The 17376-nt window shown below is 50.6% G+C and overlaps 8 protein-coding genes and 1 non-coding gene across 9 annotated transcripts; 4 read left to right on the forward strand and 5 right to left on the reverse strand.

Annotated features, from left to right (window-relative positions):
• Positions 1-52: 52 nt before the first annotated feature.
• Positions 53-123, reverse strand: GIQ15_t0022. Its single transcript has one exon. It is a non-coding gene; the product is annotated as a tRNA-Gly (tRNA).
• Positions 124-586: 463 nt separating this feature from the next.
• On the forward strand, positions 587-1711 carry GIQ15_03493 (NACHT and TPR domain protein; the record flags this gene model as incomplete). Its single annotated transcript, XM_033550910.1, has 1 exon — positions 587-1711. The coding sequence occupies one exon, from the start codon at positions 587-589 to the stop codon at positions 1709-1711; it is 1125 nt and encodes a 374-aa protein (XP_033408071.1).
• A 1025-nt stretch (positions 1712-2736) lies between these two features.
• GIQ15_03494 (indoleamine 2,3-dioxygenase family protein) lies at positions 2737-4499 on the forward strand (the record flags this gene model as incomplete). The annotated part of the gene is made up of 5 exons (XM_033550911.1): positions 2737-3224; positions 3299-3612; positions 3680-3840; positions 3910-4212; positions 4269-4499. 5 exons carry the CDS (start codon positions 2737-2739, stop codon positions 4497-4499), a joined length of 1497 nt encoding a protein of 498 aa, XP_033408072.1.
• A 208-nt stretch (positions 4500-4707) lies between these two features.
• On the reverse strand, positions 4708-6727 carry GIQ15_03495 (F-box domain-containing protein; the record flags this gene model as incomplete). Its single annotated transcript, XM_033550912.1, has 5 exons — positions 4708-5400; positions 5468-5762; positions 6041-6165; positions 6223-6375; positions 6614-6727. 5 exons carry the CDS (start codon positions 6725-6727, stop codon positions 4708-4710), a joined length of 1380 nt encoding a protein of 459 aa, XP_033408073.1.
• A 1369-nt stretch (positions 6728-8096) lies between these two features.
• Positions 8097-10747, reverse strand: GIQ15_03496 (ran-binding protein; the record flags this gene model as incomplete). Its single annotated transcript, XM_033550913.1, has 6 exons — positions 8097-8227; positions 8307-8882; positions 8938-9184; positions 9241-9371; positions 9428-9654; positions 9738-10747. 6 exons carry the CDS (start codon positions 10745-10747, stop codon positions 8097-8099), a joined length of 2322 nt encoding a protein of 773 aa, XP_033408074.1.
• A 1015-nt stretch (positions 10748-11762) lies between these two features.
• On the reverse strand, positions 11763-12693 carry GIQ15_03497 (DUF1711 domain-containing protein; the record flags this gene model as incomplete). The annotated part of the gene is made up of 2 exons (XM_033550914.1): positions 11763-12153; positions 12206-12693. The coding sequence occupies 2 exons, from the start codon at positions 12691-12693 to the stop codon at positions 11763-11765; spliced, it is 879 nt and encodes a 292-aa protein (XP_033408075.1).
• A 551-nt stretch (positions 12694-13244) lies between these two features.
• On the forward strand, positions 13245-13841 carry GIQ15_03498 (serine/threonine protein kinase; the record flags this gene model as incomplete). The annotated part of the gene is made up of 1 exon (XM_033550915.1): positions 13245-13841. The coding sequence occupies one exon, from the start codon at positions 13245-13247 to the stop codon at positions 13839-13841; it is 597 nt and encodes a 198-aa protein (XP_033408076.1).
• Positions 13842-13864: 23 nt separating this feature from the next.
• Positions 13865-15159, reverse strand: GIQ15_03499 (uncharacterized protein; the record flags this gene model as incomplete). Its single annotated transcript, XM_033550916.1, has 3 exons — positions 13865-14443; positions 14497-15060; positions 15112-15159. 3 exons carry the CDS (start codon positions 15157-15159, stop codon positions 13865-13867), a joined length of 1191 nt encoding a protein of 396 aa, XP_033408077.1.
• Positions 15160-15426: 267 nt separating this feature from the next.
• GIQ15_03500 (uncharacterized protein) lies at positions 15427-16725 on the forward strand (the record flags this gene model as incomplete). Its single annotated transcript, XM_033550917.1, has 1 exon — positions 15427-16725. The coding sequence occupies one exon, from the start codon at positions 15427-15429 to the stop codon at positions 16723-16725; it is 1299 nt and encodes a 432-aa protein (XP_033408078.1).
• Between the last annotated feature and the right edge of the window lie 651 nt (positions 16726-17376).

Raw genomic sequence — 17376 nt, forward strand, 5'->3', positions numbered from 1 at the left:
GCAGATGTAAGTAACCTTTATGGTGGGGAGGAAAAAAGTGCAAAAAAGAAAGTGCATCGACCGGGAATCGAACCCGGGGCCCGTCGATGGCAACGACGGATTTTACCACTAAACCACCAATGCTCTTTGATGCATAGATCCTTCCGCTCAGAAAATTTGGCCGCTTACTGCGTGGATTGTATAGAGCAGCAAAAGGGGATCAGTATCTGATGATTTTATCTGATAATTTAGAAGGGCAGGGGGCTCCTTGAGGGCAGCTTTATAAAACAGGACAAGGGCATGCTATACCTTAAAATATTTCCTTTTTCCCTTCCCTCTGAGAGTTATTTCTCTGCCTGATATAAAATGACGCTTCGCTGTTTCCTAATCGGGCAGCTCAGTGCCTCACAACGTAAACAGTTGGATGGAACAACAAGGTCTAGCTGTCTGTCTTGAGACTCCTTGCTTCAAGGGATAAACTATTACCCTACTGTGCCTTTGTGTCTCCTGGTTGACTCTACATTTCATACAGCATACTTTCGACCAGAGTAAAGGACTTGACTGATGCGCATGCTACCAACAATCCTGATCGATTCCAAGCTCAAATATGCCGGGGAGAACACCTCGACTCAAGCTCTCCCCTCACTTAAAGAACATCTTACTGGTCTTCTTCCTTCTATTTCCCACCGTCAAAGCAAGCTGTGAATGCGGCTTTGTTATCAACGATACCCAAGACTATTACACGCACCTTATCCATAACAACTTCAGCGCTTTCTCGCCGACGAAACCACTTAGCACGAATCCTAAATTCACGCGAGACTGGGCGATCCAGAAATGGGGGCTACCTGTCATGAACTGGGCGACCCCGCTGCCGATACTCAACCGTCCTGAGAATGTGTACCTTGAGGACGGACACCTGACGCTGCGGCAGGAAGGATACCCCAAGGAGTCTGTACTGTCAGCGGAAATTGTCAGCGTGGCGTCCATCGCGAGTCGCGCGTCGAATATCCTTCATGGAAGCTTCAGGGCGAATATGGTAATGGAAAACGCCTCGGGTGGGAGCGTGGCTGGATTCTTCTGGTATCATGTTTGTATTCCTTCTATAAAACTGGAGATACTTTATAATAGTGCTGACCAACTTGTTTGTAAACAGGATGATAAAAATGAAATTGATATTGAGATTTTGACGAGAGAGTTCAAGCAAGATTCTATGTTGGTTCACTACACGACTCATCCAGCGTTGGATGATAGAGGGTGGCTCATCAGCAACGCAACGGAGATTATCTCGTTGAATGGGGATCGGCCGTCCGAGTCATTTCAGGTTCATCGCTTTGACTGGACAAAGGAGGAGTTACGGTTTTACCAGAATGCAGATGTGGTGCACACAAACACCATCAGAGTTCCAACGGACGAAGGGAGCGTGTATCTGAACCTATGGGCAGATGGAGGAATGTGGAGTGGTTCTCCCAGCACGACAGACGTATATCTCCGAGTCAAGTATCTCTCGATATACCACAACACCAGCGCAAGCGAGAACGGCACAGACTCTGTCTTCAACCAACGTTGCCAGAAAGCGGGCGGTCTTACAACCGCAACGGTGTGCTACGATGTGCACATCAACAGTGGCTTGCAGATCCCATCGTCGAAAAGCAAGAGCCTGACACCGCTCCCTCTCTGGGCGTTATCTATCTTCTGTCTGGGACTGACCATCATCATGATTGCGATGCTTTGAAACTCCTTATTACTTCTTTCATGTGTTTTTTTTTTGTCGTTGTATATTAATTTAGGGTTGAATAAACATGCGCACCTACCTGGGCCCCGTATTTTTCTTGCTTTCCTTCTCCGTTCCTTCGCAGCCACTCACGGTCCAGCCGTTTCCCATCATCGACAGGAACGAATTATTAATTCTCCTGGCCGGATACCAACGGAGGCCGGTTCAATTCCGGCCTCTTGGCTATCTCCAGAGTTCCCTGGCCAATCGGGGACGTGGCGAGCGATGTTAGACTTTGACTTGCGTTGTAGTTTGCATGTACTATTTTGCGCCGTCTTGGGACGAAAGGAACATGAGAAAGAACATCGAGAGGGAGCTCGTCGTAGTCGATATCAGCGGCCCTAACGACATCCCTGAGACGTGAAACGAGAGGCAGAGAACGTATAAGAAGGCATTTCCGCATATCTTAGGCCGCGGAGGCTGAAACCTCGTTGATTTAGATCTTATCTGTAGATTGATAGCGATCGGCGCCAGTCTTCTTCGGGTTACGCCAACGGGCTGTTACCTAATCCAGCCATGAGCCTCTTTAACCATATATCAACTTCGCCATCGTCGTTTATACGCATATCAAGGTCTCTAGAGACACCCTGAGGACGCTCATGTTGGCATCTATGATGCATATGCTGGGTTATACCCCAAAAACGCCCTGTTTCGTCATCTGATCAAGCGGCTGCCGGTCAGATCCATCTTTCTCTGTCCGTCTTTCGTAATTAGTGCGTGAGGCCGGTATCAATTCCGGCCTCAAGAAGGATATATAATGCTTCCAAATTTCCCCGCCAGATTGCGATTTTTTCTTCCCTTCTATCTTCTTCTCCAGGCCAAATAAGCTACTTTGTACTCATTTGCTTGATTACAACCTCTCCTGAGTGGAAAAATAAGCCCATACCCCCTTATTCACATCTACTTCCCCTATTACACGGCCTTGCCACCCTACCCATCAGCACCACAACCACACATTCCCTCAACCCCCTTTACCCTCCTTCATCATGACTCGAATTGAGGAGATCCCTACTTCAACCATGAAGGCCTTCCCTCATGTGTTCGATGACCCCAAGACCCTCCCCAAGTCTGTTGACCCCTTCACCATCACGGCTGCTTCGGGTTTCATGCCTACCATCCTCCCACCAGCCGGCCTGCCGGAAGTGTTTGCTCCATTGACTTCCATCATGGACCGCCTCCCTGTCCAAAAGGCTGATGGAACCCCTGGACTCCTTGCCACCTATGACCTTGGTCCCGTCGTCCATGCTGAGCTCCCGGATCTCACGGATGAGGTTGATAAGGTCGTCACTGCTGATGGCAAGCCAGACCTATATACTCTTACCGCCGTGTTCAGAGACTACTCCTTCCTTGCCTCTTCTTACCTCTTGGAACCCTGCTGGAAGTCCTGGAACACCACTCCCGACCAGAGCTATGGTCTCGGACGGGAAAGACTGCCTCACTCCATTGCTGGCCCAATGTACCGATGTGCCCAGATGTATGTCGTCGCCTTGTTTAATATATCTACCTATCCATACCTCAACATGACATCAATGCTAACCTTGTTGACAGCTTGGATCTCCCGCCATTCCTCTCATACGCGGCATCCTATGCCCTATTCAACTATGCCCTTGCAGACACCTCCAAGGGATATGACTACTCTAACTTGAGACTCATCCGTGGCTTCGAGAACGGTCTTGACCCAGCCAGCTCTGAGGCCGGCTTTATCCTGACCCACGTTTACATGGTCAAGGAGACCGGCTCCCTGGTTGACGGTGTTGTCCGTATCCTCAACGCCGTTGAGCAAGGTGCTGACCGTGCTACTGTCAACGATGCCTACCGAACCATTCTTGAAGGTATGACCAAGATCGAAGCCTGTATGGAAGGTATGTTACAACACCCCCCTTCAATACCCCTTTTCCTGATGTCACTGCTTCTTACACCTCATCTTAGACATGTGGAAGAACTCCAAGCCTGGTGACTACATCTCGTTCCGAGTCTTCATTTTCGGAATTACCTCCCAGTCTATGTTCCCCAATGGCGTTGTCTACGAGGGTATTGAAGACAACAAGCCTTTGAACTTCCGTGGAGAGTCTGGAGCCAACGACAGCATCGTAAGTGCAACACATATTATCATACCCCTATCGCCAGCATACAGGTTACTGACAGTCCTACTATTATAGATCCCACTCCTCGACCACCTCTGCCAAATCCCCATGCCAGACACCCCCTTGACTAAGATCCTGCACGAGTTCCGCGCCTACCGCCCAATGCCTCACCGCAAGTTCCTTGCCCACGTCGCCGCTAAGTCCCAAGAGCTTGACATCCCCAAGTACTCCACACAGGACCCAGAGACCGTCTTCCTCTACCTAAAGACTCTCGACCATGTCCGCAGTTTCCGATGGAGACACTGGCTCTTTGCCAGAGAGTACATCATTAAGCGTACCAGCCATCCAACTGCCACCGGAGGAAGCCCCATCGTCACTGTAAGTCTAACTCCCTAACACTTAACTTAGCACTACAATTCTAACGATATAAATAGTGGCTTCCCAACCAGCTCTTTGCCGTCATGGACCTCATGCTTGCCACTTATGACCGTTCCGTCGTTCCACTTCTGAAGAACGGAACCGGTGCCCAGGGTGAGAACCTCGGATCATTTGACAAGTACAAGGACCAAGTCGAGGAGATGATGGAGCTTGTACGAGACCAGAGGGACAAGCTAGACAAGGAAGTTGGTAAATGGTGCCAGGAACGCGGAGTTCCAGCTAAATAAACTGGTTCGTTTCCTTTCCTTTTTTTGCTTTCTTTCATATGTCTCGGCGTCGTCTAGGGCGGCATTGCTGCGGATTACCAGCACGAGCGGGATGCATTTCAACTTAGATATCTGTTTGTTTATATAAATTGCGACTTTGCCTTATTTAGGCCTTACGACCTTAGATTGAATAATAAAAAGTTGTGATTCTTATCAGTTGAAACATACATCAGTATTTTTGACATATTGGCGTTGGGATATGGATTCCTTTGCTCCGACCATACTCAACTGCATCTCTGCTGACCGGGTCTTCTGTTTCATGCACGATCAACGTCTCCAGTTTACTGTTCTCCTCATCGGCGAGCAGCTTGATTGAAAAGCCCGTGACACGGGTACGGGATAAGTCCAGCTTCCTCAGTTTGGGGACTGCACTGCGCATAACCATGATGGTCTCGTCTTCAACCCCACACATAGAGGCAATATTTAGTTCGGTTAGGGGGTCTAAATAGTCTGCTAACATGAAACGCAATAAAGCAGACGAATTGACCCAGCGGCAATTGGTCAAGGTAAGAGACTTTAATGTTAGATTTGGTTTAACGCTTTCGAAGTATTCCTCTAACGATTGAGAGTTGATGTCGTTGGAAGGGTTATCAAATACTGCCACCCTTAAATTGGGAAGGCCCCTCAAGATGTTGTGGTCAGGCCAATGTTCGGTCACATCTGTCATGTGAGCCATATGTATTTCCTCCAGAGCTGGTGGTAACGCTTCAAGATGGTTACTCAGGCGAAGTTGGGATAGCTTGATTATGCGTAAGCAAGGATGGCTTGATATATCCCTATCTGATTCGTAAAAGTTGATCGTTGTCAAACTTCCAGTAATCTTCAACTCTTCAAGAACGGGCATTCGGTCCTTTAACGTGCTCTATTACACATTACCTATTAGCATTCCTCAACCTCAACCTCGAGGGTATCAAGTTGCCACGACTTACATCAAAGAAGATGGGGTCACTGGTGGATGCCCCCGGTAAGCTTATAGCCAGAGATCGCAATTGCGACATGGGTGAGCTCTTGTCTCGGATATGCTCGATACTAAAGTCCTTTGCCTGAATTGTAAGTGATTCAAGCACAGGGTGCACACGTAGAAGGGCGTCAAGCCCCTGAGAACCTAGCGTATACCCCGATCGTATAGCTAACCTCTTCAGCCCAGGGAATTCGTCCAGGAGTCTGTAATCATCCAGAGTCGCCCAGTGATCAGTCAAATCAATGTCAACCACTTTCGGACATCTAGAGAGGAATGTTAAAGTTTTGGTAGTGTTCTCTGGAGAAAGGTGAGCAAGGGTAGCTCTCTGTATCACAGTGGAATGTCGCCGAAAATATGCACGAATTGCCATCAAAGAAACGGTTCTTCGTGATCTGAGGAGGTCCATATGTGAAAAAGCCGTACCCATGGACGTTGTTAGGCTCCCCCATCGTTTCGAGACTCGAAGGAGTGTGCTGTTTGCCCGGGGGATTTTCAGTTAATGGGATGTCAAACAGACATAAAAGTCAACGTCTCCACATACATCAGCGTACGTAGGTCCAAATGCCCCAAAACCATTGCCACCAGTTCAGGTGGTAATATGCCAAACGGATCCTGCCGCGGCGGATTTAGAGCTTTTTCAAGCTTCGCTTTGAGTAATTCAATCTTCTGCATCCCTTAGTTAGCGCGGGTCCAACGCGCAGTAAGAACAAATTGAGTGTCTACCGGGCGCTTTGCATCATTTGCATCTATCGTTTTGAGGGCGTACTCATATAGCTGTAGCGCATCCTCGAGCCTTTGCTTCAGCTGTAGAACCTGAGCTGTCCGCAGATATCCCTGGACGAGCAGGTCAGCATCACGCATAGCAACCGTCAACATCTGTGGGTATAAATTAAAAAACCGTACTCTTGCATCCTTCTTATCGATCTTCACCATTTTTCTCCCATCCTTTAGGGCCAAGTTGAGGTCTCCTATTTTGCAATATGTTGCGGATCTATTATCTAGTATTCCAATTTTATCGCCTTCTCCTTGGACCAATGCCTATACTCATAGATTCTCTTTCGTTAGAGAACATGGAGTTCAACTTGGGAGTTGATTAAAGAGGTCTATAAAGTACCGTTGAGAAGGCTTCGAGTGCGCCAACATAGTTGCGTTGGGCGTACTGGGCCTGCCCGTACGCCTGCAGTACGTTTTCGCCATCAATGGCTTCTGAATTGCCAGATGAGGCCATAGCGAGAACTCGGCTCCTGGCTATATCGATATCATCACTTGCCGTAGCAGAGGATGTTGATTTTTGCTATAATGTCTCCTTGGAAATGCATCGCGGAGCACTAAAAAGGGTTGCTTATGTAACTGACTAGCTCGAAAGTTTATCCCAAGGACAGTCCGTACATATGTTTTGTATAATTCCTTCGACGAGAAACTGCGTCCGGCCGCTACACACAGGCGGCCATGTCTAAGGATTCCATGGGAGGAAGCCAGCGTATTCAGGTTGACTGCTTTAACTGCAAAGCGAAGGAAGCTACTTGGTTTGAGTTGCACTTGAGAAGCGCAGACGAGGGGAGCACTCTCTTTTATCGCTGTCTCGAATGCGGGCATAGGCAGGATCCCTGGCTCATATCTACAGGTATAAGGGGCTCTTGGTTGACCTAAACGCATAGATGGAGTGAGAACAATTAAGCGTGGGTACCTCGTCGATGTTGATATAAGAATTTTCTTATGTTGAAGGTTATAACTGCAGCACATCGGCCCTATGTGATGTTTCCTGGAAACTAAAGATAGCTCCCATCGCTTTGGCAAAGGTGAAACTGGCCTCAAGATCAGCCGTGATATGTGGAAGGAAGGTTATTTAATTTAGATTCAGCCTCATTGATGGTGGATCTTGCAGCCGTAGCTAGTTCATATAGCGTTTTACAGAATTATATTACCCCCTTTCTTTTGAAACATGCTGTTAACGTACTTGCTTGTCCATCTGGTCTATTAGGTCGTCGTACCGAGTCAGTTTACGTTACACCATGCCTGTTAATGTTCAAATAAGGGGCCGAAAAGGAGAATAATGAGAAGAGGAGAGAGGAAAGAAATAACATTGTTTAGTATTATTAAAAAGGAGGACCTCTATTTACGGACAAGGAACTATCTACATACGAGAAGTACGTTGAGAGGTTTACTACTTTTATTCATAATAATAATTACCCCATATCGCTCCCCACGCCTCACAGCCCTATGAAATAGATGAATATTTAATGAACATGCGAGGCTAAGTAAGGAATACAGCAGAGGTAAGCCAGCAGCGAAGGGGGACATATGTTGAACCAGATAAGAAAAATAAAGGGGGAACTCCAGACACGCAGGCAGGGAGACGAGACGGGAGATAGAGAAGACGACATAAACGCAGATGTAAACAGGGTACATACATGGTGATGTGATATAGAGAGTAGTGAGTTATAGGGTTATGCGTACGTACCGCATGATTGTTTTCGGTACTGACGAGAGAGGAATGAATACGTGATAGAATAAACATTGATAGACGCCATGCCCATGATTCGAACCCCATATAAACAGACAAACGGTTACGATATAGAGAGGGGTGGGGGGGGAGATTATTTTAAATAATCATCGACAACATTGATAAACGCCCCAGCGCCGCCTTCTTCACTTAGTTCGTTAATAAGCGCCTCGGTCTGCTGGTATAGTCGCTCTAGTGTCGCGGAGGAGGATTTTCCAAGTGATACTGCGTAAAGTTAGTGATTGCGAAGGTTACTCTAGGGAATTATTTGAGAAAAGAAACAAATTATATGAGGTGAACGTACCTAGGATAGCAGAATTCAACTCCTCCGCGACCCCAACCCGACCACTTGCATCCAGCAAGTGGCCGTGCACTGAGGATTTGGGGTCTGCGTACGCCACTAGCGAGAAGATGTCGTCTAGCGCCTTTTTGTGCTCTTTCTTCTCATCGCCTGGATAGTCGGCCTGTAACTGTTGGCCATAGAGGATAGCCTCATGCAGAAGGTCTTGGTCTTTCGTCATAGCCGTGGTGTTGTTGTGGTTGTTCGCATCAGTATCCATCATATCATCTGCAGCTATGGCTTCGTTATTCTCCGCTTCGACTTCAACCTGGGGCTGCAGGTCAGACATTTGATCGTCGACTTCCATGTTGAGGGTGAAGACGTCTGCTACATTGTTGACGGGGTCTGTAGTTAGGCCGTTTGAGGAGCGGGTGGTGGTGATTGGTTGTGGCTCGGTGCAGCGGCGCATCATCTCGATGAACTTTCTGCACCGCAGTCGGAAGTGGATGTGTGGGTTGTCGCTGAGGACGTTGGAGTAGTGCGCGTTTGTGAGCTTGAGGGCTTTGTCGATGTCGCCTTCTAGAATTGCTGCGCGGATTTCTAAACGGGGTTAGCTTTGAATATAACTGGACGGTAGATATGAGACTAGACATACTCTGCCGGTTGATGGCATCTATATCATCTTCGATCTCGAACTCCTTCAGGGAAGCGTCCTCGGAATTTTTTAGCGCACGCTTTTCCTCTTGGACTTCTTTCGCGAAGACCTTGGCGGTCTCTACATATCCGTCATGCGCTAGGAACTGGGCAACGAGTTTCTGCATAAATTCCGTCTCGTCTAGGGTGGGATGCAGAGTAGATAATTCCGTCAACCGGATGCTCCTCTGAACATCGTATTTTTCATTCTATAGTGTCCCTGTTAGTATGGCATGCTATACATGCTGTGAAAGTAGAGACGTACCGCCATCATGCTATCGATGTCGAAGATGAAAGGAAACTGGCCAAAGTTAGCCCTGACGTGCGCGCCTGGCTGCTTTCTCATCCCTACAGACGGGTAGAGCTTTGACGGCTTAAGATCGCGGAACGCATTTCCTACAAACCCAACTATTAGCCGCTAGAATATACCAAGATATAGCAATGATACTCACCAAGGTAAGAACCGTTCTTTGTGAAAAACGCAGACCCGGTAGAAAAAATGATACCGCATCCGATCGTATCATTGATGGTAAAGGTAGGTCCATATGGCCTTCCCTGGCCCTGGTTGTCGCCGAAAAACGTCTTCCCGTCATCGCCATGGTAGGCCCATGAATCCTGTTCCCAGCCTGGCAGTCTCTCCAGCGAGGCCTTGTTGTTTGAGAATCCCACGCCAATCATACTATTAACGCATTAGCAACAGAAATCTTACTGTATATAGTAGAATAAACGGATGAAGAAAAGTCATGGTAAGAGCTGACATACCCTTCCTTGGGCTTGGCCAAAATAGTGATTTCAAAGTAGTATATGCCGCACTTGACCGGCATGGGCTGATCGGCGCGGACGGCCGCCGCCTCTTGTTCATGCTTATTCACATGGCCGATATATCTCACCTCCAGCCCGTCTGCCAGCAGGTCTAGGCCGCCGTACTTGTCACTCTCGTTCCAGCGCGCAGGTAGCGGGGTGAGGTTCTGTCCGTCAACAGGCGCGGTAGACTCGGTACCCGAACTCTGATTCTCGACGATATCATATGTCATACCTCTATGGGAGGGGGCCATACGGTGCAAATTAAGCTGGCTGGACGAGGCAGAGAGAGAAAGCGAGGAAGTTGAAGAGGGCAGGCCATGGTGTTGTGCCGATGATCCGGACGTAGGCGTCTGTTGGGATTGTGATTGTGCCTGTGCATCACGCTGGGAGGAGAGCTTGGATCTGTGTGCTGCGTATAGCTGGGCGACGTATTTGGAAGACCGTAGGTATGAAGGTGTGAAGAAGGAGTCTTCGGGGTGTGGATGGTTGATTCCGTACGGCAGGACGGGCGAAGTGGTGTAATCTAACAACCTCTCGAACTGTTTCGAGTATGATGGGAGGTTGTTATGGATCTGATGCTGGTGTTGCTGGTGGAAGGTATTTGGTCTGCGCCAACCGCTTGCGCCTGCACTTGCGCCTAGACCTGGACCACCGCCGTTGGTCTGCATTGTAGTGGTATCCAGGACGGCGGAACCGGGGGCGAGGGTGCGGGATCTGGAGCCGTTGCTGGTTTCGGGGAGGTTGGTGCTAGATGAGATGGTTAGATTTGGGCGGAACGAGGACGATGGAAACTGCTGATCGTGCTCATGCTCGTGCTCGTGCCCGTCTTGCCCGGGCTGGCGCGAGACGACGGAGGCGTAAGAGGACCTGCGCGTGCGAAGAATGGGAGTGGTGGCAGGGCCTGGTGCAGGCAGGTAAATGGAAGCTGGGAGACCTCTGCCAGGCCCCGAACCCGGTGCATTGCTCATGGTGGCAGTGCTTGTGCAGTGCTATGCAGTGATGTGCAGTGCAGGTGCTGGTGGGTGCTGGTGGTGGTGATGATCAGGAGTAGGGCAGGATAGTTATCCGTACCTTTGAAGCTGGACGGGCGAGGTCAGTACCGTGGACGACAGGCGTAGAAAGGTCACTCGCGCGTGCTTACCTTCACCTCTGCCGCGTTGCTACCTGCTTGCTACCTGCTCGCTCGCTTGCTTGCCTACTGGTCGTACCGTGGCACTCGTCCAGTCCCAGCTTCAAGCTCGCTCTTCTTCCTCGACGGTTGCTGCTTATCGATACGACACCAGCATAGCCCTCATGCGTCGAACTGGACAAGATGCGTAAGCCAGCTAACGGTGGCTGGAGCTGTATAGCCTGCTGCTGTGGTGACGAGGAGCTGCGGTGAAGACGTGTAAGCGTATAGGTTATGACGGCATGGCTGGCGCTGGCTGTTTTGATGGTGGTTGAGGGGGTTCGACTTGGGGTCCGGGGTCAGACGGCAGCGGGTAAGGGCTGGTCGGCGCCCGTCGAGGAGAGTCTGGCTGCGTCGTCTATCGCGAGTCTCTATACTCTGTACGTACGAGGTAGCTGGCCGGGTGTTATAGGGAAGCCAGCAGGTAGCTTGAGCTCGAGGTGAAGTTGGAGTCGTGAATCTCGCAGTCCGACTAAGGCAGAGGGTCACATGAGCGCAGGCAGGGATACCCGATGCACACGACATAGAAGATAGAAGATATAGAGAAGAGAAGAGAGAAGGAGGAATAGAAGAAGACGATGGATTAGTATTGTTGTAGCCTGCTATCTAAAAGTACATGGTAACCACACCATATAGAGCCAGCCCCATATCCATAACTTTTGCACCTAGAAGAAAGAAAGACGAGACATAACCGAGGAATCCAGACCAACCGACCAGACGCCATGTTGCAGGTAATATAGAAAGGGACAGATCGAGCCGTCGAAGAGAATAGTGTACATAGAAGAGTAATAGTAGTAAGAGTAGAATGAGAAGGACTAGGATGCAACGGCGACGGGAGCGGGCGACTCGATGCCCAGCATGCTACCGGCCGGCGTTGCATCTCGATCACCCTCGCCGGCAGTGCTCTTCTCGCTCTTCTCGCTCTTATCACTCTTCTTCTCCTTTTCCTTCTTCTCTACCTTTTCCCCTTCTTTCTCTTCCTTTTCGTCTTCCGTTGGTTTAGGGCGTGGTGGTGCCCCCCAGCTAGGAACCTGCCATAGCACGCCGGTGAACGACTTGAGCTGGAACGCCTTTCGCTCCCACTTTCGACACGGCTTGCCTGTGCGGTCCAGGGCACGCAGGCCGGCGTTGATGGCTCCCTGGTTTGCCTTGGGGCCGAGACGGTGGGCCGGTGCAGCTGGGCGAGACGGTGTTTCGCCATCCTCACTATTCTTGTCAGTATATATATATATAATGTAGAGAAAGGAGGGTCTCTTACAGTCTTGGTTTCTTCTTGGGACCTGGCTTCCCCCGCGGCTTGGGCAGGCCATCCGGACCCAGGGCGGCGGCGCCTCTCTTGGTCCCGGCCTTCGCTGGACCTGTCCCCGAGCCCGTAGCGGGAGCTGAAGTAGGTCCGTTGGCAGAAGCAGGAGCGGGCGTCGACGGTGCAGGGCCGCTGACAGAGGCGTCTCCGGCATTCGGGGTGGACGCAGCATCGCCGTCTGAAGCGTTGTCGGCTGCACTCCCCGACGAGGTCTGGGTGAGCGGTGCTGGCGGCGTGGAGGGCGAGCTCGACTCTTCCTCCTTGGCCTGGCTGTCGTCGACGGTGCTGGCACTGCCGCTGCCGCTGGCGAACCGGCCAAGGACTGCTGGCGAGAGCGAGAGGACGACTATCTTCCTGGCCCTGGCCTTGCCAGTCGAAGATGAAGCTGGCGGCGGTGCTCGAGAGGAGGCGGTGGTGGTCGACGAGGTGTCCGAGCCAGCCATTGCGAGGTGCTACGCTGTCTGTCTCTGGGCCGGTGTGCGAGGGTGAGTGCTGGGCAGAGTTTTGCGTTGGTGGACGGTAATTAAGTTAGAGAGCCGTGGTCGGTCGTCGAAGTCGCAGTCGCAGTCGTGGTGATGGCATGGATGAAGGTGGATGGTAGATGGTAGATGGATGGAGGTGGTGATGGGGAGGAGGAAAGGGAAAGGGTGGGTGGTTCATTGTCGCTTGTCCTTGTTCCGCACGCGCATCCGTCTCACTAACTGACTAGGCGTGTGGCCTCCTTGCCCCCAAGCGATCGCTCTTATTTTTCTTGCCGGGCGTGGACGCTCTGAGCCTTGAGGTTTCTCCGTCTTCCTTTCGCGCTTTCTGGGAGGTTGTACATCTTAGTCAGCGCATCACCCAATCACATCCCTTCTTTTAATACACTAGGAGGTCTCGTGTATGTACGTTACGTACAGTAATATATGACTAAGATGACTAAGATGACTAAGATGACATGGATAAAAGATATTCCGATATAAAGGCAAGTTGGATACATAGACACGATGGATACATGGAAGACCTGGAGAACGAGATTCAAGTCTTCAAACGCCTGGGCTGTCATAAGGGGATTATTCACTGCTACAAAACATCTCAATATGGTATCGAGCTGGCCCGAGCACAGGAAGACCTTGAAAGCTATCTAGGAAACAGCCCTGAACCCGAGGACTCGTTGAAAGTCAACTGGATGTCGAGCGTTGTTGACACTCTCTCCCACGTCCATTCACGCAAAGTGTTTGTGGATGACATCGCTCTCCGCAACATTTTAATACTGGATGGGCAGGTCCAACTTGCAGATTTCGGACAGTCTGTTCTGCTACCTCTTGACACCGACGTTGCTTCCGCGGATGACAAGGGCTTGAATGTGCAGGTTGAGATACTCCATCTTGGCTGGGTGCTCTACTCCATTGCATCTTGGAAGGTTTACAAGTACTACTTTTTCGACGACGGTCTCGGCTGGCCTGAACTGGACTCATTCCCACATACTGACGACGTTCTATGTGGAGGGATAATCGCAAAGTGTTGGCGTGGTGAATATACGAGTGTGGATCATGTAAAGGAGGAAGTCCACTCCTTATTGGCCAGTCAAGGAAAGCTTAGTAAGAGATGAATAAGATGCTTATATAATACAGTCTATGCCTCGACTTCCTCTTTGGGCACTTCTACTACTTCTCCCTCTTCTTCTTCTTCTTCTTCTACTTCTTCTACTTCTTTCTCTGTCTGCCTCGTTCTACCTCTGGAGATAACCAACTTGACCGCTTCCTGCACCTCTGGAGTCTGTCTGGCGCCCTCCCTGTCCAAGTGCTCCTTCATCCCCCGCCGTAGCCTCTGCACGCCGATGCTATCGCCCTTGAACGGGATCATGTCCATCCCCAGCAGCTTGGCCGTCTCGCTATCCTGTGTATGCGCCAACTGGGCGATCTGTGCCAGCTGCTGCTGCGTCTGTACGCTAAGCCCGCCCTCTCCCTTGCCTTTGCCTGCTCCCCTCGACTTCTCGTCTGGAGGGGTAAGCTGCGATATGAAGATGTTGATGGTCACCGAGGCCGTGCGGGCGAGAGCCAGTATCTGGAAGGGAAGCAGATAGAAACTGTCTAGCCCCAGTAACCAGGACAGCGTGGCGGGAAGATAGGCGGAGGGGATGAAGGTGGCGTTGGGGTGGGTGAGCAGCGTCAGCTCGAGAGTCAACAGGGCGAAGAACGTATAGAACCGCCACTTCCACATCGTTAGCTTGGTAGCACTCATTATAGACAGAAGTAGCTACTCACGTATCTCGCCCAAGCAGACAGCCAGAATATGTTCAGGACAATCATCATCATGAACCCGGCCACATACTGCGGGACAAGCGCAAAGAGGCCCTCGTAGAAGTACCCGCCCATGCTCAACGCCTTGCCCGCGCCCTCGGGCCGGTCGACCACGCCGGCTCCAAACCGGTCATACGCAAACCTCTTGACGGGATCAAGCAGCGTATCCTGCGCCAGCTTCAGCATCACGAAGAACTCATCCAGGTTCCTGCCATCGTCCGTCGTGTAGCTTGCTGTAGACGTCTGTCTCGCTTTATCGGGATGGAACAGCGCCGCTAGTCGTCGGAAGCGAGTCTTGATCGTCCTCTCATCTGAGGTAGGCAGGACGCCGAGAAGACTGTAAAAGTCGCCTGCTATCCGGAGGCTGTAGTATTCTTCGTACAGGGTGTATAGCAGGTAGCTGCTGATCACGGCGACGTGGATGCGTCGGTTGTGGAGGGTATACAGTGGCGAACCAGGCTGCGGGTGCGGTGAGCCTGCTCGGATGGTGAGGCGATAGTAGAAGCTCTGCAGGAAAGAGGTTGCTAGCTGTTGTCACCGTTAGAAAGAGGGTATGTAGCACTGGAATGGGTGGCTTACACCGGGGAGGAAAGCCCAGCCTGCGAAGGAGAGGACTCTGGACGCCATGTTTATCGTGTCCAGTATGCCCAAAAAGAAAAAGAAAAAAAAACTAGATACCGCGCATCTTATCTGCCTGCGCCCTTTCTTCCCCTGTGTCAATATTTCTTGATGCCACGAAACATCAAAGACAAAGTCGGCGGCTAAAATAAATAAGGGCGCTACCCGGCTTGGCGCTAACCGCCAGCCAAGAACCTTAATTTTCTATTTTTTTTTATTATCTTTTTTCAACATTCACCACGACAGGGAAATTCGCCCGCCCACATCGCCCATTGAATGCCCGACATGTCCATGGACGCAATGGATATCGACCCGATATCGTCGCCGGAGAAGAAGCGCAAGGAGAAGAGTGAATCGAAGAAGCGCAAGAGACAGGAGCAGGCAGATGCGGCCGTGGTAGAAGACGGGGAGAAGACGAAGAAAAAGAAGAAGGACAAGCATTCGAAGAAGGAAGGGAAACGCTCAACGCACGACAAGGAAGATGAGGGAGAGGAAGACGCTACCTCTCGCAAACCGCTTACCAAATCGACCTCGAGCGATAAAGATACCCATACCCATTCCCAGTCGGCAGCAGACCAGCTACCTTCATTCCACCGAGTGACGACAACAATCTACCTCCCTCTCTCGCCCATATCCATCTCACCAACTCACGCCGTCTCGTCCCTGTTGGCAGAACATATCTCTCCTCTGCTACTGACATACTACCCACCCGTACGCGGCGTGGTGCTCGCTTATTCCAACCCTTCCATCTCATCAACCAAACCCACACCGGCATCTACTTCAGCATACACGCCGAACCCAGAACCACTCACCCTCGCAAAAACAGCCGGCGAATATGGGGTACTACACACCTATCTAACACTTACCTTCCTCGTCTTCCGGGCCGAACGAGGCCAGACGCTCGAGGGCTGGATTAACGTCCAATCCGAAGACTTCCTAGGCGCTATCGTTTTTAACTTGTTCTCTATCGGCATTGAGCGTCGCAGACTACCGGCCGACTGGAAGTGGATAGCGCCTGGCCAACAGCCAGATAAACCCAGCACAACCACCACGACAACAACAACAACAACGTCGCCGACATCAAGTAAAGACGATGACGAAGATGATGATGAAGACGCAGACTCGGACAAGGAGAACTTTAAACCGTTGGCTTTGAACGGCGAGGCGTCACAGTTCGATGATACGAGTTCTGCTGAGACGGGATATTTTCAGACTCGCTCGGGCAAGAGGGTGCGCGGAACTATTAGGTTTCGTGTTCGTGATGTCGATGTTATACCGGGTAGCGAGCGGGATAAGGGCTTCCTTAGCCTCGAGGGGACGATGTTGAGCCGTGAAGACGAGGAGAAGCTTGTTGCCGACGAGAAGAATAAGGCTCTTGGAGCGGGGAGGGTGGGGACGGGAGATAATTATCATGATCCTACATCTCGAGAGCGTGAGGCAGAGGAGATCGTGGATGATGACATGGACCTGAGTATGTCGGGAGCCGTAGAAGTGCTACCTTCGACAACGGAGAAAAAGAAAGAGAAAAAGGAGAAAAAGAAGAGCAAGAAGGAGAAGGCTAGCTCCAAGTCCTGAGATTTATGATGCCCTATATGAATTGAGAACTTTCCTTGTCCGTTTGATCATCTTCACACTATTCCTCCTCTCGCTGATTGATAGAGATTACGTAATCTGAGCTCTCAAGCTTCCGCAACATCGCAATCGTAGAAACCGTTTCTAACGACTCGAGAAAACAATTGATAATGACCTTATAACCAGGCCAGAAGACAAGAGAAATAAATAAACAAAATTCAGTCACAATGCCGCCGACAAGCCAAGAACTCTCGCTCCTGATAAACCCCCTCGTCCCAGAATCAGCCGCACATAACAGACGGGTACCTTCGTCCAGCCTATAACCCCCAATCTACAAGAACAGAAAGCTAACCATACTCCTCAGATACTCGCAAGTCTACACTCCCTCATAGCCTTCCTACTAGGCACGGCAGCTGGAATCCTCGGCCTCCAATCCGCATATGGCTTCACATTCTACCTGCTAGGCACAATACTCGTTTCCTTCCTAGTCCACGTCCTCCTCGTTAAGAGTGACGCCAGTCCCGGCATAAGTGGGAAAGGCACAATAAAAGGAGTCTCTGGAATCGGGGCATATTTCCCGGGAGATGGGGAATTGGTTTCTTCGGGAGGCGGATGTGTAAGGAAAGGCGCCTGGAAGGATCTTTGGTTTGGTGG

The sequence above is a fragment of the Arthroderma uncinatum genome (genome assembly GCF_011692745.1).
Source record: "Arthroderma uncinatum strain CBS 119779 chromosome Unknown scaffold2, whole genome shotgun sequence".
NCBI lineage: Eukaryota > Fungi > Ascomycota > Eurotiomycetes > Onygenales > Arthrodermataceae > Arthroderma > Arthroderma uncinatum.